This window comes from Vipera ursinii (assembly GCF_947247035.1).
Source record: "Vipera ursinii genome assembly, chromosome: 8".
Taxonomy (NCBI): Eukaryota; Metazoa; Chordata; class Lepidosauria; order Squamata; family Viperidae; genus Vipera; species Vipera ursinii.
The window spans coordinates 25,979,659-26,005,374 of record NC_139519.1 but is presented as its reverse complement, the minus strand read 5'-3'; the positions used below and the strand labels follow the sequence as shown (position 1 = coordinate 26,005,374).

At 60.6% G+C, this 25,716-nt stretch overlaps 3 protein-coding genes across 8 annotated transcripts; 1 reads left to right on the top strand and 2 right to left on the bottom strand.

Moving 5' to 3' along the window:
• Positions 1-243: 243 nt before the first annotated feature.
• Positions 244-9,891, top strand: PCSK7 (proprotein convertase subtilisin/kexin type 7). Of its 2 annotated transcripts, XM_083368641.1 has the most exons (16): positions 244-272; positions 447-952; positions 1,164-1,298; positions 1,989-2,154; positions 2,338-2,428; positions 2,806-2,860; positions 3,085-3,223; positions 4,203-4,303; positions 5,646-5,813; positions 6,231-6,338; positions 6,608-6,710; positions 7,576-7,732; positions 7,975-8,069; positions 8,150-8,243; positions 8,657-8,774; positions 8,965-9,891. In XM_083368641.1, the coding sequence occupies exons 2-16, from the start codon at positions 500-502 to the stop codon at positions 9,220-9,222; spliced, it is 2,241 nt and encodes a 746-aa protein (XP_083224767.1). In that variant the 5' UTR covers positions 244-272; positions 447-499; the 3' UTR covers positions 9,223-9,891. The 2 variants fall into 2 exon arrangements, with proteins under 2 accessions (XP_083224767.1, XP_083224766.1); XM_083368640.1 differs by lacking the exon at positions 244-272 and having other exon boundaries at positions 323-952.
• A 307-nt stretch (positions 9,892-10,198) lies between these two features.
• Positions 10,199-13,710, bottom strand: TAGLN (transgelin). The gene is made up of 5 exons (XM_083368580.1): positions 13,303-13,710; positions 11,739-11,933; positions 11,453-11,630; positions 11,030-11,132; positions 10,199-10,825 (listed from the first exon to the last, which is right to left on the bottom strand). The coding sequence occupies exons 1-5, from the start codon at positions 13,495-13,497 to the stop codon at positions 10,681-10,683; spliced, it is 816 nt and encodes a 271-aa protein (XP_083224706.1). The 5' UTR covers positions 13,498-13,710; the 3' UTR covers positions 10,199-10,680.
• Positions 13,711-13,846: 136 nt separating this feature from the next.
• SIDT2 (SID1 transmembrane family member 2) lies at positions 13,847-25,712 on the bottom strand. Of its 5 annotated transcripts, none has more exons than XM_083368575.1 (27): positions 25,246-25,712; positions 24,720-24,841; positions 24,316-24,480; positions 23,958-24,003; positions 23,418-23,519; positions 23,239-23,322; positions 22,811-22,910; positions 22,119-22,184; positions 21,712-21,805; positions 21,344-21,420; positions 20,315-20,386; positions 20,094-20,171; positions 19,864-19,914; positions 18,942-19,060; positions 18,396-18,469; positions 18,186-18,252; positions 17,985-18,058; positions 17,786-17,909; positions 17,508-17,625; positions 17,193-17,329; positions 16,766-16,874; positions 16,518-16,594; positions 16,378-16,424; positions 16,021-16,126; positions 15,820-15,930; positions 15,375-15,488; positions 13,847-14,842 (listed from the first exon to the last, which is right to left on the bottom strand). In XM_083368575.1, the coding sequence occupies exons 1-27, from the start codon at positions 25,432-25,434 to the stop codon at positions 14,780-14,782; spliced, it is 2,586 nt and encodes an 861-aa protein (XP_083224701.1). In that variant the 5' UTR covers positions 25,435-25,712; the 3' UTR covers positions 13,847-14,779. The 5 variants fall into 5 exon arrangements, with proteins under 5 accessions (XP_083224701.1, XP_083224702.1, XP_083224704.1 ...); XM_083368576.1 differs by having other exon boundaries at positions 20,094-20,168; XM_083368578.1 differs by lacking the exon at positions 19,864-19,914 and having other exon boundaries at positions 20,094-20,168.
• Between the last annotated feature and the right edge of the window lie 4 nt (positions 25,713-25,716).

Here is a 25,716-nt window from a genome sequence, read left to right as displayed (position 1 = left end):
CGCGAGGCCGAGCGGCCAGAGCGGCGGCAGGGAAAGACGGGCGCGCGCGCAGCGCCCCCTGTCAGCCGGGAGGGGGTGGCGGCCGAGCGTGCGCAGAGCCGGCCGCGGAGGCTCCGCCCCTCGCTCGACCGAGGAGGACGGTCACGCTGCCGGGCCCCTGCACCTCCCCCCCCCCGCCGGGAGGGAGGGGCTCAGCGGGCGGCGGACGTGACGTGCGTCCCTCTCCCGCCGCCGGAACTCGCCCCGCCCTCGGCTCCGCCCCGGCTCGCGCGGTGGGTGCCCGTGGGGCGGGCGGGGGGCGGGGGGGGCGGGGGGCGAGGGCATCCCTGGCGGCTCCCCTCCCCGCTTCCCGTCGGCCGGGCGAGCGCGCAGCTGCCGCATTCGAGCCGGCCCCGGCTGCCCGTCCGGCCGGGGCTCTCCGCTCACGCCGCCCTCTCTCCCGCCAGCCCGCCGGTCCGATGCTGCCCCGGGGCGCCGGGCCCCGCCATGGAGGGCTGTGATGGGGGCCGCCGGGCTCGCTCGCCGCTGCCCTGGACGGGCGCCGCCGCCGCCGCCGCTGCTGCTGCTGCTGCTGCTGCTCCCCCGCGGGCTCCGGGGCGCCTTCGGGGCGCCGGGGACCCGGCCCTGCTCGGCCGCCGGCTGCCCGGAGAGCCTGACGTGGGCCGTGCGCCTGACCGGTCCCGAGGAGGATCTGGACCGGCTGGCCGATGACCTGGCCCGCCAGGCCCGTCTGGTCAACGTGGGCCGAATCGGCGAGCTGAAGGGCCACTACCTCTTGGCCTACCGGCCCGCCAGCGCCTCCAGCCCGCCTCCCGCAGCGGTCCGGAGGGCTGCCGAGGCCCTCTTCGCGCGGCACGCAGGCGTGGGCTGGCACGCGGCCCAGCGGCTCCTCAAGCGCTCTAAGCGCGCCCTGCACTTCAACGACCCCAAGTTCCCCCAGCAGTGGCACCTGGTAAGCCGGCCTCTCGGTGGGCTTTAGTCGCTGCCCCCCTTGTCCCAGCCACCGGGCCTCTCTGCTCTGGCTGGGGGAGGCCCCCATCCGCCACTGCGTGCCAGGGAACAAAGTGCCAGCCTAGTGGAGGGCCGCCGCCAGTATGGCTGTGACACGGGCCAGGGGCTGGATGCTGGCCCCTCGCTGACCGCGTCTGCTCTCTCGTAACCAGGACAATCGCAAGAGCCCCGGGATGGACATCAACGTGACCGGCGTGTGGGAGCGGAATGTGACGGGCCGGGGGGTGACGGTGGTGGTGGTGGATGATGGTGTTGAACACACCATCAAGGACATCCAGCCCAACTACGTGAGTGGCTTCCCTCTCCCCCCCCCCCCCGCCCGCAGTTCATGTCCCTGGGGGTGGCGTTTTCCTTTCTCAGCCTTCCATCCTTCCGAGGTAGGTAAAATGAGGACCCAGATTGTTGGGGGCAATTAAGCTGACTTTGTAATAATGCCGCTTGGGGTGTGTGTGAAAGCCCTAATAAGCAGGCATATACGTAGAATGAAGGCTACTGCTAAGCTTGTAAGCCGCCCTGAGTCTTCGGAGAAGGGCGGGATATAAATGGAATTAAAATTAAAAATTAAAAGGGCAGTCTGGGCTGGGTTTGGGGAGCCTTTCTGGGTGGTTCGCTCAGCCGACCTCGGTGAGGAACGGGTGATGGGAGCCCAGGAAGCTGAGAAAGCAGGGATGATGCTGCAGCCTCTCCAGAAGGTCTCCCCTCCCTCGTTGAGCCGCTTGGTGGATTAAGCAGTGGAACGGGGGGCCCACTAGCTTTCCTCTCAGAAGGCCAGGCAGCCAAGATGGGCATTGTAGTGCTGCTGGGGGATGGCTGTTTCAAGCCCTTTGGAGGAGGATTTGATTGGTTGGGTTTGAGCTAGGCTGGCTGGCAGTTCTGGACACTGGAGTCCATTCGGGCTTGAAGGCCACGGGCAGGAACATGCTGGCTTCCTCCTCCTGGGCCCACGAGAGGAGCTCTCAGGCTGCTCTCTCTCCCAGAGCCCAGAAGGCAGCTACGACTTGAACTCCAATGATCCTGACCCCATGCCCCACCCTGACGAGGAGAACGGCAACCACCACGGGACCCGCTGTGCCGGGGAAATTGCAGCCGTGTCCAACAACAGCTTCTGCGCTGTGGGCGTTGCCTTTGGGAGCCGGATTGCAGGTGCTGCTCCCTCCCAGTTCTGAGGGGAGGGGGGAGGCAGCCTAGCTACTGGCTGCATAGGTTTAAGCTTTAAGCTCTTGGGTTCTAAAGGAAATTTGTACTTCCAGACTTCCTTGACCTTGTGCCACACAAACTCCTCCTCCTCCCCCCCCCCCGCGTCACCTGGAGTCTTTTGTCCTGCAGGGATCCGTGTGCTGGATGGGCCCCTCACAGACAGCCTGGAGGCCGTCGCCTTTAACAAGCACTATCAGATCAACGACATCTACAGTTGCAGGTCTGCAGGAAGACGCAGGGCTGGCAGCAGGGTCTGGTGTGGTTGTGTTGTGAACAGACCTAGAGACATTTATTTTGTGTATTTACTTTTGTCCTGCCCTCTTTATTACTTTATAACTAACTTCAGATGGTGACCCTACTTCTTCCCTCCCCAATTTCTCCTCAGCAGCAGCCCTGTACGGTGGGGCTGGGCTGAGAGAGGTCCCGGCCATTGATGGGCTGCCCAGAGAGGCTTTCCTGGCTTCTGCAAAGGACAGCAAACGCCCGCTCATTCAGAGTCCCCTTGCCCTTCTCTTTGGGTGCGTGCGTGCGTGTTGAACCCAGCGCTTGCTCTCCTTCTCGTGCCTTAAGTGCCCTTCTCTGCCTCTTCCTTGGCAGCTGGGGCCCAGATGATGATGGCAAAACAGTGGATGGCCCCCATCAGCTTGGAAAGGTATGAAGGAAGGCAGATGTGGGGGGCTGTGTGCCCGATGTTTGCAGGGGTTTGGAGCCCAGGGTGGACTCGGTGGTGCCCCAGCCTCCACAGGGCCAGGCAGCCACTGAGCTTCCGCAGTCTTGCCCTTTTTCTGACAGGCTGTCAGCTGGGCAGAAGTGGGGGAGGGTGGGGGTGTTCTTGCAGTCCCCCTCCTGAAACGTTGCCCGTTGTCTCTTCCACAGGCCGCTCTGCAGCATGGCGTAATTGCTGGCCGGAGGGGCTTCGGCAGCATCTTTGTGGTGGCCAGCGGCAATGGGGGACATCACAATGACAACTGCAACTATGATGGCTACGCCAACTCCATCTACACGGTCACCATTGGTAACAGCTCAGCTAGTGTGGGGCTCTCTGTGCTTTCGCCTTCCCCAGGCCAGGTTCCCTCCCAAGATGGGTGCCCTTCTCTGGCCGTGGGGGAGCCCCAGGTGCCCTGATGGCTGGGGAGCTGTTTGGGCAACAGGAGAGCAGGGAAATGGCATTTGCACCCTGTGCCACTCGAGATGCAGAACGGTTTCTAGGTTCTCCTCCCAAGATCTGGGCTCTGCTGTGCTTCTGAGAGAAGCTTTGGCCGTGTTTCCTCTTTCCGTTGTGCCAGCTCTGAGCCTGGAGCTGAGGCAGAATTCAGGGGAATGGCTAAGAGTCTCTGGGTAGCCCTTCGCCATCCCTGGGCAGACAGCGAGGGGCCTTTGTGGGTGGGGAGGGAAGGCAGCAGTGTGTGTGTTGCAGGATGCGTGTACAAAACACCCGAGGCGGGAGTTGTGCCTCGCTTGGAGCGGCTGGTCTGACGTCCAGCATTACTGGACAGAGCAGTGGTAATTTCCCTGCCCGAGAGGCTGGCCTGAGGCTGCCCATCTGCCACCTTCATCTGGCCGGGAGGGACTCATTACCTGGCTGAAACCAGCACAGGCTGGGAGAGTCACCGTCCAAATGGAAGGGAGCAGCATTGCCAGCCCATAGGGAGATTTCAGCAGGCATGGAGAAGCTGCTTGGGAGTTGCTCAGGAAGAGGCCCGGCAACCACCATTTGGGAGGGGAGGGGAGGGTTATCATGTTCTTCCTGGGACTCAAAGCCTCCTTCCTTCCTTCCTTCCTTCCTTCCTTCCTTCCTTCCTTCCAGCTGTGGGTCTCTGGGTTCTCCTGCAGGAGTGTGTGCTTCACTCTGCAGTCACAAAAAAGGCTGCTGGCTGCGAGGGAGGCTGGTTAGCCATGCTGGTCCTCGGGGAAAAAGCCAGCAAGGCCAGGCAGTAGAAATCCAGTTGGTTCCTGCAGTCCCAGCGTTGGGGTCTCTGCTGTCTGTTCCCCAGGCGCCGTGGATGAGATGGGCTACAAGCCGTTCTATGCGGAGGAGTGCGCCTCCATGCTGGCCGTGACCTTCAGTGGAGGCGACAAGTTGATGAGAAGCATTGTGAGTAGAACCCCCCTCGAGCACCTGGCTTGGCCGTTCTTCCTCAGTGCTGCTGAGGCTTCGTCTCTCTCGATGCCAAGGAGGATTCCCCAAGTGTCCTGCTGGCCCTTCCCAGATGGCTCGTGGGGGGGGGAGACTTAAGCTCCACCTCCTTTCTTCCAGAGCCCTCCTGGCTCACATCTTCCCCCTTTGGCACCAGGAGCCTCGGACATGGAGGAAAAAGAGGGCCCCCCCCTGTGGCTGGGGCTCTTGTTGCAGCAACGGCAGCTTTTCCAATAGGCAGCTCCGTGTCCTCCCTCTTGCTTCTAACACTGCGACAGGGACCCTTTTCTGTCGGCTTCTGTGGGGGATGCTGGGCCAAAGGCAGAGAGCCAGCCGGACAGGTCCATCCTCCTGTAGTGCAGCCAAGCGGGAGGATGAGGCCAGGGCTCCCGCTGCCCGTCCGCATGAGTGCATCTCTGTCCGTCCCTCTGGCCCTAGACATGGTCCTTCCGGGGCCAGTGGCTGGCCTGAGAAGTCTCATTTTTCTGCCAGGCCTCTCAGCGTCTTGATGTTTCCTTAATGGGAAGAATTTCTCCAGGCTTCTTGGCTGCTGTTTCCTGGCAGAGCAAGTGCCTGTTTAAAGAGCCTTGGTGGCGCAGTGGGCTGATGCCTCCTTAAGTGACACCAGCTGCCTGCAATTAGTGCAGGTTCGAGTCCCACCAGGCTCAAGGTTGACTCAGCCTTCCATCCTTCCGAGGTAGGTAAAATGAGGACCCAGATTGTTGGGGGCAATAAGCTGACTTTGTAAAAATGCCGCTGGGGAGGCGAAAGCCCTAATAATCAGGCATATACATAGAATGAAGGCTACTGCTAAGCACATTGATTTGTGCTTATTAGATTGTAAGCCGCCCTGAGTCTTCGGAGAAGGACGGGATATAAATGGGATTTAAAAAAAAGATGGATTTGCAGGATCCCAATTGCAGCTGTTAGCAGCTGACTGAAGGGACAGATCCTCGGTTAGCTCACCCCTCTTAGCAAGGGAGGAAGAAGGGAAGCCCCCAGGAAGGCAGACCAAGCACTCCCCACCCCATCTCCATCGTCCTCAGTGCTTGAAACTAATAGTTCTGCATGGAAGCAGCCCAGATCCCATCTCAGCAAGGAGTGGACCAGGTGCCAGGCAACCGCAGGGAGAGGGGCCAGGGACCCTGCCCGCTTTCAAGGCGTCAGGGCTCTCCTCGCTGTGTGTCCTTGAGAACCTGGCTGGAGCTCCCCCCCCCCCCCCGGGAGTCTGTGATCCCTCAGAATTTCCCTGGGCACCTCTTCCTGGCTGGCTCCTCTCAGAATTCCCGTTTCTCTGCAGGCAACAACAGATTGGGATTTGCAGAGGGGGACGGGCTGCACAGAAGGGCACACGGGCACTTCTGCTGCAGCCCCCTTGGCTGCCGGACTGATCGCCCTTATGCTGCAGGTGCGCCCCTGCCTCACCTGGAGGGATGTCCAACATATCATAGTCTTCACTGCCACTCAGGTGAGCCAAGGCCACAGAGGAACCCCAGCCAGCCATTGGCACCTGAACTGGCTCTCTTTCCATTGGTCAGACCCTCCCTCCCATTCCTGCAGGGCAGTGTGCTGGGGGCCTTTTAATGGGTGTGACGAGGGTGCCCCGCTGCTTCTCTTCTGGGCTACCTCTGAGGAGTTGTCCTCTTCCTGCAGACTGCCTGAAGCCACTATAGTCACCCAGTGCTGACCCTTGCCATGGCCCAGGCTGCTTCTCCCTGCTGCCCTGCTACCATGGGCTTGTGCCAGGCATGCCTTCCCAGTCTGTGAAGTGGGAGCCCCAGCCAGGAAGGGCGGCCCCTCCATCCCGGGTGTTCTCCAGCCTCCGATCAGGGCCCCGGGGCCTTGCCTTGTCTTGACCTGCTCTCCCTGCTGCTCTCTTCCACAGTACGAAGACCATCGTGCCCGCTGGGACATCAACCAGGCTGGCCTAAGCCACAGTCACCAGCATGGGTTTGGACTGCTGAATGCCTGGCGGTTGGTCAACGCAGCCAAGGTGCGCCCCTGCCTCCACTGGGCTTCAGGGCTTTGTTGGTGGAGGGGGGTGGTGCAAACCCTGTTTGGTAATCCGGAGAGAGGCGGGCCTCTCCTTCTGTCTGGCTTGACACCCCCCCCCCCAGGAAAAGGGTGCAGGACTCCCTCCCTTAAATCGCAGCTGGCATCACCTCTTTATCCTGGGCCTAGGGGCTGGTCTGCCACGGTGGGGGTGGGGGGGGCTGCCTTGGTGGGGCAGAAAAGCAGAATCCTCTCTCGTTTGTCTGGCAGGTCTGGGAGTCTGTCCCTTACCTGGCCTCCTACATCAGCCCCCTTCTGAAGGAGAACAGAGCCATCCCCCTGGACCCGGGGCAGTTGGAAGCCACCTGGAACGGTCCGTGCAGTTCGGGGCTGGGGGAGAGGGAGAGGGCAGCTTGGGAATCGGGCCGTGCTCCACCCGTTTCATTGGAGGGCTGGCCTCTGCCTGGAGCAGGAGAGGGCAGGAGTTGGGGGCAGGCAGACCAAGGGCAGGGATGCAAGGAGCGCCAAGGAGCCCTGACAGCGGAGGTGGCGAGTGCCCAGGGATGCAGCTTGCGCTCCATTTTAGGCAATGTTGCAGCTTCTGTTTGGTCATGCTCCGTCCACGGCAGAGGCGTTCCTCAGGCTGAGCCAAGGAGGGAATCAGCAGACTTCCCTTGCCTGGTGGGCTGCCTGCCTGCCTGCCAGTTCCGCAGAAGCGGATCCCTCCTGCAACTGGCTTGGCATCTGGTTAGCACCAGAGGAGCCTGGCAACTCCGTGGCCTCCCTGGCAGGCAAAGCAGCTGGGATAGGGTCAGGTTGGAGGGGAGACACCCCCTCAAGGAAGGTCTGAAAGGAATGGGAGGAAGAGTTCCTACCAACAGTCAGCGTGAATCCAAACCTGCTCTGAAAACCGCAGGTACTCGGGAAGGCAGCGCTGTTTCTCCTGGCCACAATTCCTGGCTCCTCAGCAATTGCCAAGGGGTCAACTTTGATCCCTGTGAATTTATCCTGCCCCCTATTAAAAACGCCTTTCCTGGGGGCTTTGGGGTCTCTGGCAGTCTTGTGGAAAGAGAAAGGTGTGTTATAAATGCTGCCTACATGGGCAGGATGCAAAGACCTCGTTGCTGGGTTCTCTTGACCCCCCGGCAAGTGCCCAGAGCCTTTGGAAGGCCTCTCGGTTGGGAGACCTTGGCAGGCCCTGCATTTGGGACACAGCTGTTCTCCCCCCACTACCTTAGTGACTGAAGCCGACCTGGAGCTGTCGGGGTTGAAGACGCTGGAACATGTGGCTGTGACGGTGAGCATCACCCACCCACGCCGTGGCAATCTGGAGATCCACCTCCTCTGCCCCAGCGGCATGGACTCCCTGGTTGGGACAGCACGCAGCATGGACTCGTGAGTGCACTGCTGCTTGGGGGCAGGAGTGGAAGGGAGCCTTGTGGGGCCAGCTACCAAAATGGGGGCAGGGCCATCCCCTCAGGCCCCAGGCAAGGCACCCGTTATCCGGTCTGGCAGCTGGCCTTGCTGGACATTCAAGGCCCAACAGTGTTTCTCTTGCAGACCCAGAGTCTCCAGGCTCGGTTGGGTGGGGGCTAAGGAGAGAAGCCTCCGCCCAACTTCTCTGCCTCCCCTTACAGAGATCCCACTGGCTTTGTGGACTGGACCTTCTCCACTGTGCGCTGCTGGGGTGAGGAGGCCCAGGGCACCTATCGGCTGATGATCCGTGACGTGGGTGAGTTTCCTACCCCTCAGCCTGAGCAGTAGGGAAGCAAGACACTCTCCCCCATGCTTCGTGACCTGCTTCTTCTTCAGGCGATGAGATGCAGAGAGCGGGCAGGCTGGACCAGTGGCAGCTGACCCTCTACGGCTCATCGTGGACCCACTCTCACATCCGGGAGCGGCAGAGGTGAGAGGGACAGACAGCAGCCAGGGTCAGAGCATCTCCCCGCCCAGGCCCTTCAGCAGAAAGTCTTTGCAGCAGCTGTGCCCACACCAGACACTCTAGGCACAGCTTCCAAGGGCATGCTGAGCTAGGGAATCGGGGGCAGGGGGCGGGCATGGGGAATGTGCAGCATGAAGGCTGCTCATCTGGAAAAGTAGCTGGCCTTGCAGCTCTCCAGGGCTGTTCTTTGCAGTGCCAGCACTGCTTTGCCCTCTGGCACCTTCCTGTTGCACAACTGGCCTGCAACGTGGCTTCTTTGTGTGACTTGCTGAACACATGACTTTTGAGGGGAGGAAGACGGTCATTGGGGTGACTAGCAGAGGATGCGGGGGGGGGTCGTCCCTGCGGTGATCAGCAGAGCTCCTCTCCCCCTGCAGGCTGCTGGAGAAGGCCATGAGTGGTCAGTTCCTGAACGGGGATTTTGCCTTGCCTTGCCCGCCGGGCCTTCAGATCCCCGAGCAGCAGCCCTACACCATCACTGCCAACACCCTCAAGGTGACACCCTTCCCGCTGGGTGGGGGATGGAGATCTGGTGGGACTGAGAGAAGGTGCCAGCCGGCCACACAGCCCTGCTTTGCATGGGAGGAGGGAGCCCCTGAGCAGTTGCTACTTTGGGGAGGGTCTTGATCCCACTCGGAGGAGGGTCCATGTGCTTTACCTAAGCCTCTGCCACTTCCTTCCCCAGACCCTGATGCTGCTCGGTTGCTTTGCTGTCTTTTGGACCTTCTACTACATGTTGGAAGCGTTCTTGACATGCACCAACGTGACCTTCGATCTCCCAGCTTGCAGCTGCCAGGCCTCCAATAGCCTGGAAGAAGGGGCCGTGATGGAACACACGGTGCCCCTGTGCAAGGAGGCCGAGGCTGAGCAACCGTCCCTGGGCCTGCGAGGCCTGGAGGACGGCTGGGGATCTCAAGGCCCTCACTGGGAAGAGGATTACTAAACCTCCTGCAGTAGGAGCAGTCTACCTCGGTCGTGGCTTGCTGAGCATGCTAGTGCTGCCTCCCTCTGCTCTATGCTTTGGAGATCAGCTGAGAGGCCTCCCCTGCCCCAGCAGCTCCCCGAGAAGTAGCTCGGCTTTTCTCTGGCCGCCTTGGCTGTGCCTGTCCCCTCTTTGGGCCAGGGGGGATTCCTGGGCCCCAGCTGGGCCGTGCAGGGACAAGGAGACCAGTCCAGCCGAAGGACGAGAAACTCCAGCCTGTGGAGGAGAGGGGCTGCTGCTGGCCAGAAGGGGGTGGTGGCCATGAACTCGGCTCATGCCCCACCCAGCGCTCCTCGCCCCACTGCCTGGCAAGCCCTGGTTCGGCCAACCTGCTGCCCTACCTCGCGCTCTGTCCCAACTGGCTGTAGGGCGTTGCTGGAGCAGGCCTCGCCTGGCTCCTGCGCTTGCCTCGCCTCGCCTGAGGGGCTGGGAGCTGCTCGGAGGGCTCCAAATTGATTCTTCCACTGAGGCTCCTGGGACCCTCCCCTGGGTGTCTTTCTGGGGACTCGGCTTCCTCTCCCAAAGTCACCCTGAAGCTGGAGGACGCGTTTTGATTTTTCTGGCTTTGGATGTGCAGCAGCCAGAATTATTCTTTTGCACTTTTCCAAAATAAACTCTTGAAAATCCGTCGCTGCTGCTCCCTCTGTACGCTGCCTGCGCTAGGAGAAGGCTGGTCCTCTCCCCTCCTCCCCAACACCCTCCTCCTGAGGAGGCCAGAAAGGTGTAACTTTGGGCCATTTCTAGCTCAGTCCCTCCCCCCCCTGCCTCCTGGACTTGCCCAGAGGGCGGAAGGAGGACACCCTGGCCTGGCAATGTCCCTGGGCTGAGCAGAAGGGGTGTGGGGGGCCTTCAGCCTGGCCTTCCATGCTCTTCGGGTCCTGCTGTTCTGCTCGCCAATGATATTCCTGGCATCTTAGCAGCAGCAGCAGAGAAGAAATTCAAATCGTAGCCAAGGAACCTAAAAGATTCAGTTTTTAATCTAATGAATAACCCCCCCAAAAGTACAAAAGTAGCTTTGTTCTGCGCCCCTAGCACAGTTTGTCGTGGGAGTCTCCTTTCCTCACGCACCTTCAGCCAAGTTCGCTTCTGCCGTTGGGAGAAGCCTTCTGACAGCAGGATTAGTGCGAGGGCCAAAGCAGGTCAGGAGGGGGTGTGGTGGGTGGGTAGGTGAAGCGGGCAACATGCAGAGGCCGGCAGCTCTGGAGCAGGTTGGCTGCCTGGCCGGCCATTGCTACACAGCAGCAGCAGCACAAGTCTGGGCACAGTGCCCCTTCCGGGAACTGCTGGGGGGGGCACGGTGGGGAGGTTCCCTGCGGACACCCCTGGCGGCAGCAGAGGGGCAGAGCTTGCCAGGCTGTTAGCAAGAGCGGGAAGACCAGCTGGCTGGGGGGGGGGGACAGCACAGCAGCCAGACTGTGCTTAGCTGATGATCTGCCGAGGTCGGCCGTAGCCCGTCATGCCCGCCTGTGATGCCCCTTTGTTAGAGCCCATCTGTAAGCCGATCACATTCTTGCCCTCCTTCAGCTGGCTCTCGGAGAAGTCCCGCTTGTTCTCCTGGGCCTTCCTGGGGAGGGAAAAGCGGTTCAGAAGGGAGCCTTCGGCATGGTGCTCTCCCTGGCACGTTCTTGTGCTGCGGCGAGCAGGCTGAGGCTCTGCTTCCCCTTGAGAGACAAAAAACTGCACAGAGGGTACCAGTAGAGCCTCCCCTAAAAGGAGCAGTTTAGCTGCTCAGAGCAATAGGCCCTTGGGCACATCTGCCGCCACTTACTTCATGAACCACGAGGGGTCCCCCTGGTAATTCCCGTCGTTCTTGGTCACGGCCAGGTTGCCCAAGGCCATGAGGGTCCGCTGGACAGCTGCCATATCCTTGGCTGGAAGGAAAAGCAGAGCTGGGTTCAGGACACAGCACATTCTCTGCATTTCTCTAAGGGGATGGCCTACCCAGGAAACAACCCCCCCCCCCCCGAGTGCTCCGTGGGGCATTTGAAGCTGAGGCTGCCCGTTTGAAAGGATCCCTCCCCCTCTGCAAACTGGCCTGGTCAAAAAAGGGATCCATCTGTGGGCAATCTAGGAGTCTATTTTTGCTGAATGTGAAACTTGGCCTTCCTTTCTGGGACAAGGTGGTGATGGCAAATTCTGGCTCTGGAGCAATGGCACAAGCTCTCCCCCTCCCCAGATCACAGCCCCCCACCTTCAAAGAGATCAACCGTCTGGAACATGTCGGTCTTCACCACCCCGTAGTCCTCGGCTGCTTTCAGAAAGTGGGAGATCTGTTCCATCTGCTTGAAGACCATGCTGGGAGGCGGGTCTGGGATCTTCACGGGCTTGCAGCCGCTGGGAGTAAGGCTGTTGATCAGCTTCCCGAGGACCTGCCCAGGTAGAGAAGAAAACCTGCAACTCCTGCCGGGACTGGCCCTGTCCCCCAAGGGCACCCCAAGTCCTCCCCTCACAGGCAACCGAGGAGCCCCAATACTCACAATGCCGTTCTTCAGCCAGACCTGGAAGCCCAGCCTCCCTCGCTCAGGGCGTCCCACCGCGTTCCCACACTGGGCCACCACCCACTCGACCAGGCGCTCTTCCAGCTCATCATCGTATTTCTTCTCGATCTTGGCCTGGACGTCTCTGCTCAGCCCAAAGGAAGGCCCCTTGTTTGCCATATCTGCAGGGTGGGTCTGGGGGAGACAGCAGGCGAGGAGACTGAGCCAGCTGGGTTGTTCCACTCGAGGCCCAAATGCAGGCAAGCGGCAGGCAAAACGATGGGGACTCATTCAGGCACAGGCTTCCATCGGTTCTCCAGGCCTCCCCATGGCTTTTAGGCAGAGTGGGGCACAGAGAAACAAAACGTCCTGCCTGGCCTGCCCACTTCCTCTTATGCTACTTGGCTGAGTTGGGAGACTTTGCTCCCCCACATCCCCCATGTTTCACAAAGGCTCCTCTGCTGCTCAAGCCGAGGTGTTTGGTCATCTCACCATTCTTTGCCAGTTAGCTGAAGATGCCGCCACTGGATGACCCCCTCCCCTCCCGTCCGCCTCTGTACAAACATTTGCATCTTTTCCTAATTGGCAGCAACAAGCAAATCTGTCCCAAGATCCTGCCGTCTTCCATCCTGTACTTCCAGCTGCCTTTGTGCCCCACTCAAGTGGTCCAGTGGTGGCCACTGTCCTCCCTCGCCCTTGCTTGAGGCAAGGAGGCCAAAGCAACATCTCCAGTTCAGGCAAGGAGGCCAAAGCAACATCTCCAGGAGCAGAGGTCGAGCCCCAGGGGGCTGCGCAGCTACAGGTGGCAAGAGGGACGGACCGCTGCCACACAGAGCCCAGCGTCCCAGGGTGGAGAAGCAGGTGTTGCCCAGCACAATTGCTCTCATGCTCACACCAGGAAGATGGAGTGCATCACTGCCATCCTCAGTGCGCCCAGTCCCGCTGCTCTTGGGCCTGGTCAACCCTGGCTTTGCAATCCATCCTTCCTTCCTTCCTGTCCAGGATCAAATCTCGTTGCTTCCAGCCACCACGCCCTGTCCTGGACACGTTGAGAAAACGCCGGGGTGGGTGGGAGGTGGGTGCTTGGTAAATCCTGCCACCCCTTTTCTGGCTTCTGCTTATAGCCTCTGTTCCCCCCAGAGCCTTGCAGGAATCCCACACGCCCATCTCCCAGCCGGGGCAGCAGGACCTCAGCAAGTTTAAGCGCATCCTGGAACTGTTTTCTAGGCTGCCTGCGAAGGGATCCAGGCACACTTTGGCAGAGCCAAAGAAAAGGGCCGCACCCAGGACCCTCTGCCCGTGAAGGCAATATTTTCCAGCAGTTCTGCTTCCTCCTGGCTTTCCAGGCCTCCCTCTCTCCTGCCAGGGCAGATGTTCAAATTGGCGCCTCGGGGATGGACCAGGGAAAGATCCATCTGCCCCAGCCCAGCTATTTGCTAGAGCCCTGGCATCCCCCATGCTCTGCCCGCCTCAGGAGCTGTTCCAGACGACACCCGCCCCAGGAAAGCAAGCGGTCCAGACACCCGCAAGGCAGCTCTTGCTGAATCGCTAGAAAGGCACTTACAGCTGTGGCGGCTCCGAGGCTCCCCAGATGCTGCTCTGCCAGGACTCTGCAGCCCCAGGAGGGGCTAAAAGGCTCTGGCCCTCCAGCCCATGACATCACTGGCCCTCCCCCTCCTCGGTGGCCGAAGCTGTGCACCATATTTGGGGAAAGACTCCAAAGTCGAGCAGAGTTATTGCCTGAAGACATTCTCGGCATGCCTGAGTCCCAGCGGATGCTCGGCCTGGGCTGGCCCCGCACAGCCTCTCCTTTTTAGGCAGGGCTCTCCCCAGCCAGATGGTCCAGTCCTGACCTCACTCCTGCCTCCCAGATGAGGTCACTCGGGAGAGTTTCGGGGTGCAGAGAGGAAGGAAGGGGCACTCAGGGCCACAGCTGCTTGCAACAACTGGGGCTTTACGGTAGCCTGTCCAAGACAAGGCAATTGGAGAGAACCTGGGGGCTGAACTGAGGTCACCGCATCTCAGTGGAGCCTGTTCTTTAGGGACAGTTCCCCCCCTCCATCCTACAAGCAGCTGGTTTCCCCCGCCCCCCAGCCTCATATTCAATGAAAAAAAACCAAGGTAAGGCCATCTTTTATCACTTGCATTGGGCAGCAGCATCTGTAGAGATCAAAACGCCAATTTTCTTCAACAGTGTTTTATACCAAGAACCATTTCAAAGGAAAACCGTCTCAGCCGCAATCCAAACCCAGGAATGGTCGAATACGGAGGGAAGGCCCGATTGTTGAATGGGGAAAGAGGAGCACTCGGCCTCCGCCTCCTGAACTGGCCCTTTGGATCTTCTCCGGTCATCCCCCGCCCCGTGTGCAGCCCCTGCATCATGGTGACTATCTGCAGAAGCTGCCCCCCCCAAGAAACCAGAGCTGGCTTGCTTGGGGGGGGAACAAAACTAGGGAGGGGGCCCCAGGGGCCGCTCAGCTGCGCAGGCCTTCAGCCCCTCCAACCTGCACCGAGGAGGCTCGCCGGCCCACTTTCTCCCCATAGGCAGCAACTACATTGCACCCAAAGTGGTGGAGGAGGAGGAGGAGGAGCCCCCCCCCCCGGCCTGGACAATGCTGCAGCTGCAGTCGGTGGACAGAGCGGGCCTGAGTGGCCGTTACTCCCTGCTCAGCAAAGAAGGCAGCTGCATCACAGGGAGGGGAGGCCCCTTCGGAGGCCAATGCAGGCACCAAGGAAGGGAGCAGTCAGTTTCCGAGGGCTGCCCCACTGAACAGGAGCCCAGCTCTTCCGCCTGCAGCCTCTGCTGGGCCCCGACTCTGTTGTTGGCCGAGGAAGGGAAACGGACAGAGAGGCAACCCAGGCAGCATTTGAACCCATCGCCCCGGCTCAGCTTTCAGGCTCGGGATGGCAACCTCACTCCCCTTCTGCAGACTCTCTCTTGAGGCATCGGTGAGGGGGGAGCACACAGCTGTGGCCCCAGCACCTGCCAGCAGGAGACCTGTCCAATCCTGGCCTCTCTGCCAAGGAGTCTCGGGCATCCTTCAGAAGACATAAATCTTGTCACGCTGGACACAATCCAGGTCATCATCCAGAGTCAGCAGGACCTGCACAAAGGGAAGGGGAGGCACCATCAGATGCAGGGGGCCACTGTGGGGAAAGGTGTGGGGTGCGTCTGTTCGACGCGCAGCATTCCTCCGCATTTCGCTCTGGGGGCTTTGCGAGGCCCCCCTGGAGCATTTCTCCAACAGCGGCCAACACCCCCCCCCAGGCTCTAGCCTACTTGTGTCCACTCTGGAGCACACAACAGCAGTGTCCTTTGTGTTGCAACCTTTCCCAAAGGATCCTGACTAAAGCATCTGAGTGGCCTTAAAGGATGTGATTGCCAAGGAAACAGCTCAGATCAGGCTCTGGGCTGGGGGGCAGGCATGTCCCCCCCTGTTGAAAAAGGGGCTGCAACACAGACACGGGGCCAGCAGCAACCGGCCCCGCATCTGTGTTGCAGCCCCTTTTCCAACGAGGGGGGCATATCCTGCCCCCCAGCCCAGAGCCTGATCTGGGTCCCACAGCTCCTAGGAAGGGGCTGATCTGCCATGGGTTGCAGCGCTCTTGAGCTCTGGGCCTGCCGAAGAGACGTACCAGGAAGGAGCCAAACATGGCGATGGAGGAGAGAAAGTGCCAGACGTCGTGGTCGTCAAAGAAGCCCAGCAGGAGGCACTCCCGGTTGTGCTCTCGGGATTCGGCCGGAGTTTTCTGTGGGGACCAGTGACCAGCCTCTTTGCAGGGCTCGGGGTGGGCAGCAGGCTGGATGAGCCCCCGCCCCAGCAGACCAGGCCAAGCCCAGGGCAGGCACTTCTCTCGCCTGCTGCCTGCCCAGCCCAACCTCTGAATCAGCCGCTTACCCAATGCGCCCAGCGCTCCGTGCGAGAGCCCAGCCCGCATGGGAACAGATGCGCAGACCCTGCCCCCCAAGGAGGAGACCCAGCTTTGCCTTGCCTGGACGCCAAGCAGCCCCGAGGCAACTCGGCCTCCTGTGGCGGCAGAGAGAGGCTGCGACTGGGTCCCCCGGCCTGGCTGAGCTCACCTGCCAGGTGCTCAGGCCCTGGAAGAAGAAGAAGAGGGCGAAGCCCCACACCACGGAGGTGCAGACGATGCAGAGCAGGGAGACCAGCAGCAGGCGCTCGCCACTCCGGAGCTGCAGGGGAGGGAGTAGTCAGGGGGGGCCGTCTGGGCGCAGCCCCAACCCGGCCAGAGAGAGAAGCGCCCCCGGCCAGAGTGGTGGTACCTTCATGATGATGTAGAAGGCAAAGTAGAGCAGCAGGTTGCAGATCCCGATGGCCAGCAGGTAGGAGGCGAAGTCATTGGGGCGCATGATCAGGCCATAGGCCGCCCTGGGGAGAACAGGGGGGTCAGTGCGGCACCAGACCACCCGCCCTCCTGGCTAACTCTGCTCCTCCCCCTCCCCTCCCGAAAGAATCCCCAGGGGGTTTTGGGATTGCAAAGCAGCAGGAAGACACCCCCCCCTTATAAAGTGGCTATTTGCACCCCAAAGGCAGGCAGGCATTCTTCTGTCCAGTGGGGGGTGGGGGCCCAGTTGGCTGCCTCTTGGGCTGGGCTTGTCTGGCCAGCTGCCCTTACTCACAGAGACCAATTGATGAGGTTGCCCATCACCAGCAGCACCATCCGATCCTGCAGACAGAAGTGTGTGTGTGTGGGTGTTTGTGAGGCTCCAGGAAGAGAGAATCCTTCAAAACGAGGGAGGGGGCCGCTCCCTCCACTCACCATGTACATGGGCCCACTGCACTGCCGGATGCAGTCTGTATACAGCACATGGAAGATCCTGCGCCAGGTGCCAGAATCTGGGGGGGAGAGAGAGACGGAGACACTGAAGACCCCCAGAGAAGGTGGGAGTGGGCCAGCATCATGGCCATCCCCCTTGTGGGCAGTTCCACTGAGCTCCCCCCCCCCCGAGCTTGTAGGCCTGGAAGCTCTCTGCTGGGAACAGCCGGCCCCCAGCTGCACCCACTCACCCAGTTTCCAGCGACCCATGTAGTACAGCTGGGTGCTGAGCAGCAGTGTGGACAGGATGTGGATGACCGAGAAGATGACCCAGAAGGCCGTGTTTCCTTTGCCGAAGACCTGGGGGGCCAGAGAGGCCTTGAAGGGCAGAACTGGCAGGGACAGAGGCTTGAAGAGGGAGGCGGAGGCGGCCGCCTTTTGGGGGCAAGGAAGCCTCCCTCCTCAAACTCGCCTCCCGAGCGAGAGGAGGGACGCAGCGTCTCCTTTGGGGGGAATCTCAGGGGAGGCAAATTTCCTCCTCAGCTCAGCACTCCTCGCAGGCTGAGGCTCCCCTGCTCTCTCTGGGGCTCACAGAGCCTGCCTCCCTCTCCCCCAAAGGGTAAGCGCCTTGCGGGAGGTCCGGAGGGGCTGCTGGGGGTCCCGTCTGTGCTCACTCACCACCCCCACAACCGAGAAGAAGATGATGACGGCCAGGTAGGCGTAGGCACTGTAGGCGCTGGCGTTGATATCGGGGTGCCTCTTCTGGTACAGCTTCAACATGCACAGCCCAGCAATCATGTACATGAACGACGTGTCTGCCACAAAAGAGTCATGGCTGAGTCCAGAGACACCACTCTCCGCCTGGCTCTGTAGCTCCCCCCCCCCGCTGAATGGCGGAGACAAACTGCAGAGCTGGGGCTTCCGGGGGCCCTTCCCAGGCCTTGGGAGCGGGGTCAGGTCGCCCACTAAGGGACGAGGCAGAGGGCCACTCACCGAACTGGAAGTTGGTGTAGTTGGGGCACACGTGGTAGCACGCACTCAGAAGGCCTTCCATCATGAGGGCGGTGCCCATGGCGTAGAAGAGGCCGAAGTGTTTGGGAATGCCACACTCCTGGGAATGGACGCCGCTTGAGAAAGGAGGTCCCCCTGCCCAGCTCCCCTTTCTGGTCGAGGAGGGCGGAGGGGAAGAGAGGCAAAGAGCCACAGGCCCCTCTCCGGGCAGCGGGTGTGGCCCTGGGGAGAAAGGGGCCCCTGTGCAGCGGGTGCCTCACCACAGCCTGGAAGTCGTTGCGCAACAAGGCCCGGTTGTAGTGGATCTCGCGCTGCAGGATGATGAGCAGGAAGAGCAGGCCCAGCAGGACGTAGCCCAGATTGCTGAGGATGTTGTTGAAGGCGCTGGAGGGGGGAAGGGTGGCGTCAGGCCCCACTGGGCGAGGGAGGCGAGGCAGAGGCCACCATCCCGGCTCCTACCTGAGGTTGCTCAGAGGGTGTGCACAGAGGAAGTTGTAGTAGCAGATGTCCTGGTTCCCCGTCACGTTCACCACCTGCAGGAGGCAAAGGAGGGGCTGGCCAGGCACCCAGGAAGCCAAGGGGCTCCAGGCCAGGCTCAAGACAGGGCTAAAGCAAGAGTGGGGCCCAAGGGTGCTCAATGCTCTGAAGGAAAGGCGTTACCGTCTGGTAGGTGATGACCAGCTGGATGACTGGGAGGGCATAGAAGACAGCGATGGTGGCAATATTCCTGCAGCGAAGGGAGGGAAGGAGGGACGGAGCAGGAGAGACGTTTTCCGTTAGAAGACTCTGGTCAATTGCCCCAGCAATGCACAGCCAGTGTGTGTGAGGGGGGACACATAACCAGCCCCCAGTCCCACCCAACTATCTCACCAAAAGTAAATCTGGTATTTCTTCCGTAATACTCGCTTATCTTTGCGGGCCAGATCCGCGACACACAGGAATTTCTGCAACAAACACAAACATCTCGTGAGGAGATGCCAAATTCCCTCCAGGTCTTCCCTGGAAACCTCCCCCTGCACAGCCTCAACCTGGCAGCGTCTCCAATGGGGCGTCACCTCTGCTGGTGTCCAGGAAGAGGCTCCTGCAGGTAATGGGAGGGGGCACTCAAGTTGCCCCTGAGCTCCCACAATTCACGAACTCCTCTTCCCTCAGGCCCAAATGTCACAGCTCTTCGGAGGCCCGAGGCCTCACTGGGCCCAGAGCCTTCTCAGCCTGCTGCTGAGGATCCGCAGCCCTCCTGGGCCCCTCCTCAAAGGAGCCGCATTTTTTGCTGGCCTTTGGAGCAGCCGCTGCAGCCCCCCCTGAGGAGGAGGTCTTGGGCAGCCGGAGCAGTGCCCCTCTCGGTCATCTTCCCCTCCCTAATTTCTGGGCATCGTGACTCAGAGCCCGAGAACCGGCCCATGCCCACGGGGCAACCTTGGTGCGAATGACGTTCTTGTCCGACTCAATGTCGGCCAGTGTGTCGTAATCATCCTCTTCCACGGAGCTGAGCGAGTCGAGCCGGGGGCGTCCCACCAGATTCTCCAGGGAACGATCTGCAGAGGGTGAAAAAGCAGCATTACAGCAAAGATTTGGGGCACCCCGTGTCTTGAAAGGGCCAGAGAGTCTGTGCCATCGAATTACCGATGGAAGCGACAAGAGCCTGCTGGCAGTTGACTGGGCAGGAGGCCCGAGGAGAGACAGGGCCCAACAGCAGCCTCCCCACTTCCCAAGCACCCTTGCCCTGCTGATTGGAAGCCATGCAAACCCCCCCCCTGCATGGGGAGGGGAACCATCATGCAAATTGCCCCCCCTTGAGCTTTCTGAGGGGCTGTCATTTCCTCAAGTGCAGAGGGAGCAGCTGCTGGGAGGCAGCCCAGGGAGAAAGGAGGGGCACGGGAGACTCAGGAAGACGGTGCTCCCTCCCTGGCCAAGGGGCAGCCCCTCAGGAAGCCTCAGTCCATTGATGGAAAGGGGGGTTCTGGCCTCCCACCGACGGTGCCCTTGCCAGCCAATCAGCAACGGGATCAGGTCTGAACAGGCCAGCCCCCTGACAGATGTCCCGGTCCTTCAAAGCTGCAGAAGGAGGCAGAAGAGCCACCCAGGAGCAGCGAGGAAAGAGCACGTACGGAGAACACGCCGTGCCCCACTGAGGAAGGCAGAGGCACATGCCTCATTGCTCCCTATTCTTTCCAATCACAGCCCATATTTTCAAGCTCAGAAATGCTTTTAAAGAAGATTTCTTCTCTGCAGAGCCCCAAATAGAGACCTGGCCCATTGTTGGTCAAGGAGAACCACCAGGCTAGGCAAGGGGCACAGTAAGGAGACGCCAGACTGACAGGGAGACCAGTCTCTCTACCCATTGCAAAGGCTGCCCAGTGTCTCTGACGCTGCTGGCACAGATCCTGCCCTTGGGGAGAGAGGAAAGAGTTACGCAAAGTGGGCACAATCCTGTCCAGCCAGGCCCATTGGGAAGCTGAGGACAGTGCAGCCCAGACCCGGCCTCCTGGAGAGACCCTGCATGCATGGAAGCGGCAGCCGGGTGAGAGGAAGCATGCTGAGTGCCAGCATGCCAGCCACGCGTCTCACCAGCGTAATTGGAGGAGGCCTCCGTGGAAAGCAGGCTGTCCGTGACATTCTCGCTGCTGGCAACTGACCCAGTGTCTGCTGGGGGGAAGGGAGTGGGCCCACAGGTAAGTCGCCAGCCAGGTAGGGAAAAAAGCCACCTGCAGGGCGCAGGTGGCAGCAAAGGAAAGCACCCCCAACAGACAGCAGCCTACCCCCCGTCTGGCTGGGAGGCTGGAACTCACCAAAGGACCCGTAACTCTGACTGCCAAGAGGAGGGTGTCCCTGGAAGGAATCCAGGGGGTCCTGGGGATTCCCTGCAACAAAAGAGCCACAATCTAGCTTGGAAACAGGGGGAGCTGCATCAGGTACGAGTGTGCCTGGCTGGCCTTGGACCAGCCAGCCCAACCAGAGAGGAGCTCTGAGGAGGATAGCCCATTCCTCTGTATCTGTCCTCAGAGCCTATCCAAATGGAAGCGGGTTCTCCCCCAGCACAGGAAGCAAGGGAAGTGGAGGACGGCGATACTGACTGCTTACCAAGGAGAGAAGCTTGATGTGGAGCAGCATCCAGGAAGGAAAGGAAAGGAAAGGAAAGGAAAGGGAAGGGAAGGGAAGGGAAGGAAAGGAAAGGAAAGGAAAGGAAAGGAAAGGAAAGGAAAGGAAAGGAAAGGAAAGGAAAGGAAAGGAAAGGAAAGGAAAGGAAAGGAAAGGAAGGGAAGGGAAGGGAAGGGAAAGGAAATGGATGGGAAAGGAAAGGAAAGGATGTAAAGGGAAGGGAAGGGAAGGGAAGAAAGAAGGAAGAAGACGTTTATGGATGTAAACTAAGGTAGCTGCCTGGTGCAAGGGAGATGCATGCCGTAATTCTAAAACGTGGCTCTAAGGTTTTCGGCGAAGGCTCCTCTCTACATGCCAGCTCCGAGCCCCAGACTAACAAAGTCTGTTACGTCTTTTAACGTGCAAAACCAGCAACTAGGTCCTTGCAGCACCCTGATCGCATTTCAGCACAGTCCAGCATGTTGTGCAAACCCACCATGAATTATGGAGCTGCATTTGAAGCTGATTCAGCACTGGAGCTCCAGCAACTGAGCTGGTTCCTGCAAGAGTCAGACCCCAACTGGATTTCAGTGCGCACCCTCGCCACTCCCCACCGTGACTCAGCAAGAGGCCTGCAGCAGTCGGAACCGTGAGCACCCCAAGCAGAAGCCGAACAAAAGGAGAGGCCCACTCCTGGCCACAGACCCCACACTTCCCAATGGCACCGGACTCCCACCTACCTCGCACCCCCCCCTCAGAGCAGGGTGTGTCCACAGCACTCAGGAGCCGGAGCTGCTGCTGCCGCCGCTTCTTCTGCCTGTCGAGCAAGGAAGCCCCCTGAAAGGATCTGCGGCTGCGCTCCCTGGAACCCCCTCCACGTGGGCACCAAGTCCCCCTCCTCCTCAGAGGAAGCAAGCATTAGATGGCACGAACATTCTTGCCCTGCCTGCCATTCAGCTCTTCCACATAAGCAGGGCAAAGCCACGTTCTCTGCCGTGACCAAGCCCCCACTGTCAAGGAAAAATGGGGTCCACAACAGCAAGGGGGACAGGAGCGGCTGCACCAAAGCCATCCCCACCAGGAGAGGGACCCTGATGGGGAGACTCACCGCCAGTTCTCCCAGCAGACGATCAGCACTGCCAGTATGTAGAAGGACAAGAAAACGCCCAGGCAGAAGAGGATCCCGTTCACGTAAACCTCTGCTGCAGAAGAGGCAGCAAGATGGCGTCATGCACCTGGCAGGCCTTGCTAGGTAGCCCCGGCGGGTCAGGCGCTGCCAATCCCCCTCTCCTCTGCCCCAGCAGCTTTCCTTCCTTGCAGCCTCTCGGCCTCTCTCAGCCACTGACCTCCACTCAAAGGTTCCTGGAGATTCAACCTCCCCTCCCCCCAGGCCCTGTGCTACCTGCTACTTAGGTCTATAGGGGAGCCAGCTCCAAATCAGGAGCGTGTGTGTGTGTGTAGCTGCTCTGCTTCCTCCTCCAGATTGGGGAATATGCAGTCGAGGTGCTTGCTTACAACTGACAGCAGGGGTCACCACGACGTCCAAGGTTTTCTGGCGGTTGCCTTGGTCAACAGGTTCATCTGGAAGACACAAAGGCCGGGAGCAGTTCGCCTGTGGAAGAGCCTAGCTGCAAGTCCCCTTTGCTGGTGATGGGGCAGAGCCTGGATCAAGGCCTGGTTTTGAGGGCCCTTCCTTCAACGAGCCACCTCCTTGCTAATGACGAGGGGCTCCTTGGAGGCCCTCAAGCCCTGAGCTCAGGCGAGCTCAGGCAAGCCACCTTCTTGCCTCTAAGACGAGGCACTGGACTAGTTGTAAAAGTGGAGGCCAGAAGGCAGAACGACTCTGGACTTCTGTGGCCTCTTAAAAACCTTTCCACTTTCTCCAGATGTTGCAGGAGAACAGACTGCCAGCTTGTCTCTCCTTGCCCCCAAGGCTTCCCTATCTCATTCCCCTTATTCCAATGTGCACATCTGCTTTCTCCCCCAAATGCACTGGTGGAAGCAGCCAAATGGGAAAAGGGGACCAGGGGAAGAAGCCCTGGAACACAGGACAGATCATCTCCAGCCCTGGAGTTGGCTTCCAGATCCCTCAAGCGCCAGGTGCCACCCTCCCTGGATGCCTCCCTGGCCCCTGCCAGTTAGCTGACAAGGCCTCCTCCACAAAAGCTGAACCCACAAACAGGCCACAAACCGGCTCCCCCGGATACCTTTGGAAAAAGGGTAGTAATGTAAAGGTCCCCCACAAGCTTCGTCTTCAGTCTTCACTACCACGACCACGTAGAAACTGTGGCTGGGGAAATCCTTCTTCTGTAAAAGCCAAGGAATGGAGAAAACGTTTGACTGAAGATAGAAATAAGACTGATCTTCAGACCCAACTGGGCAGCTACAGGCTCCTTGTTCGCCCCTTCAGGTGTCCTGGTTTCTACTCACTAACCGTTGTGTTACAGACAACGCATGGATGAACCTTCCAGAGACTTGAGTATGTGGTTCAAGATGCTGCTTCAGAAGCCAAGGCAAGATGGGCCAGCACTGCTGGCTAACTGATGCTCGTGGTATCCCACGTAAGAGGAAGACTGACTCGAGCAGTCAGATTAAAGGGCTCCGACTGGCAAAGGTCCCAGCCAATCAGTTATACCTGCACTGTGATGGCTGCCTTCTTGGTCATGGTCTGGTATGTGCCAATAAAAGCCACGTTGTTATCCAGATCGTAGACTGGACACTGGGCAGTAAGAGAGAAAGCAAGAAGTCAGCCTCTTGGGCGAAAGGAGGCTTGGAGCCTCCCGTGTCCTGTAAGCAGCCCACCACCTCACTGACCAGAATGTCCTGGACGGAAATGACCGAGCAAGGGAAAGCTGTGGATGAGGTCACTTTAACGATGGCAGAGTCCACCCCCGCTGGGAACTCGTACTTGAAGTACTGTGGGCCAAGGAGAGAGAGAGAGGAGAAGCACTTCAGAAGGCCCAGCTGGCGACGTCTTCCTTTCTTGGGGCAGCACATCCAACCTGCAGGGCCTTCTCTGCCTGCCAGCTGTGGCGGCTCCTTGGGGGCCCTTCCTGAGGCTGGGAAGGCCGAGCAACCAAACAGTCTCATCTTGCTTGGAAACCCTACAGCTGGTGCTCCGAGGGCAGAAAAGTCACAGCAGAGGAGCTGCAGCTTGGCAGACAGGGGCCTCCCTCAGCTCCTGCCTGACCCAAGGACAGCAGAAAGGCCTGTCCGAGCGCTGGGGTGAGACTGACAGAACCTCTGCTGTCTCTGTTTGACAACCAGGTCCAGAACTCAGAGGTGCCCAAGCCTTGGCTGGGGAGGGTCTTCTTCCCATCCAGGCAACACCCCCTAGATGGCTGGGAAGCTTACCTGTGGCTGGGCTGCTGTGGCGTTGAAAGTGAACCGCTCACCTGTCCTACATCAAGAAAGACCAGCAGGGACGGCGGTTGGTGGGGGCTGAGCTACCACAAGAGGGGCTGCACTGTCCGTTTGCCCTCTCGGCTCAGAGTCCCCATCAGAAACAGAGAAGCTGCTGCTCCGTACTGACTGAAGTTTTTCACAACCCGAGTCCTTGCACACTTTTGGGGCTGCGCATGGAGAATCTCCTAATCTCCCTGCCTTCCAGCCCCCCCCTCCCGTTCCCCACCCTCATCTGCTCAGGCCTTCCCCACGGCTGGGACTCTTGCCACACCTTCACCCTTCGCCTTGGACTGCCAGCCTGGCTCACCTGAGGACAAAATTCTCCACGCGGGATACCCGGAGTTGGTAAGAAGCGTTGCTGGCGGAGAGGGTGGAGACGTCCACAAAGAAGAATTGCGTCTCGACCTCGCTCTTGGTCGGAGGCTGGCACAAAGTGCGGCTGACATCTTGGTAGAGATACTTCCTCTGGAACCTGCGGGGTGGGTGGGAGGGAGGAGCTGCTGCGGGCATCCTTCCTGGACCCCAGGCGGCCACAGAGCGATCGGGCTCTGCACTCGGAGGGCCCCTAACCCAGCTAGCCTTTCCATTTATAGAGGGCAGCTTGAGGACTCGGCTGGGCAAGGGCGCCAGCTGTTGGCCCCAGCGGGGTCTCCCACCTGCCGGCTCCCCAGCTGGGCAGTGCCGTCGGAGGACAGCAGGCCGGATACTCACAGGCCCCGGAGGATTAAGGGCACTTGGAAGGAGACCACCGCTTCCTTCTGCCGCACCACGAAGAGCACCGGCCTCTCCTTCTGCTCGGACAGCACGTTCACCGACACCCGGACGCCCTCCGTCTGTGGGGCCACGAGAGGGGGGGAGACTCAGGCCGAGCAGCCCCGGGCCCGAGACCCCCGGCCGCAGAGCCCGCGTGGGAGGGAGGCGGAGCCGGACGCGATTCCCGGGCCAGCTGGCGGGCAGGCAGGCGCTGGGCAAAGGTCGGAAAGCCGGGCCCGGGCCGCGGAGGGAGAAAAGGGCCTCGCGCGGAAGTGCCGCTCCCGTGGCCGGGCTCCCGCTTAGGCAGGCGGGCGCCCATCGGAGCGCCAGGCGTCGCCGCCGCCGCCCCCGCTTCCTGCCGCCCAAGGTGCCAGCGCGTCGTCCGGGGACGGGCGGAGGCGCTCATCCGGCAGCCCGGATCGAGCGTCGGGCCCGGGGCGCGGCAGAGGGGAGCCCCGGGGAAGCCCGGCCGGCGGCGGCTCACCCGGTTGCGCGAGACGGTGTGGTTGAAGGCGTAGATGTTGAGCAGCTTCTCGTTCACCGCGTCGCCATAGAGCCGCTCGAAGGCCGCCTCCTTCTGCACCACGCGCTTCTCCGCCGGCCCGGCCGCGGCCCCGGAGAGGGGCGGCAGCAGCAGGAGCAGCAGCGGCGGCAGCAGCGGCGGCCTCGGCATGGCCGGCGGGCGGGCGGCGGGGGCCGACAGCCGCGGGGACGGGCGCTCCGCTCGTCTGGGCGGCGCCGCCGAGGCCGCGCCCTTTAAAAGGGAGGCGGGCGAGGGCGGGCCGCCAAGGAGCGGCCGCCCGGCCTTTCCGAGCGAAACGGCACGGCGCGGTCGAGAGGCCGGCCTGCCTCGGGAGGCTGAAGGCGGCAGTCCCGCCCGGCTGCGAAGCTCCCGAGGCGTGAAGACCCTAGCCGCAGCCCCCCCCCCCCCCCGGAATGAGAGGCTGACAAGGCG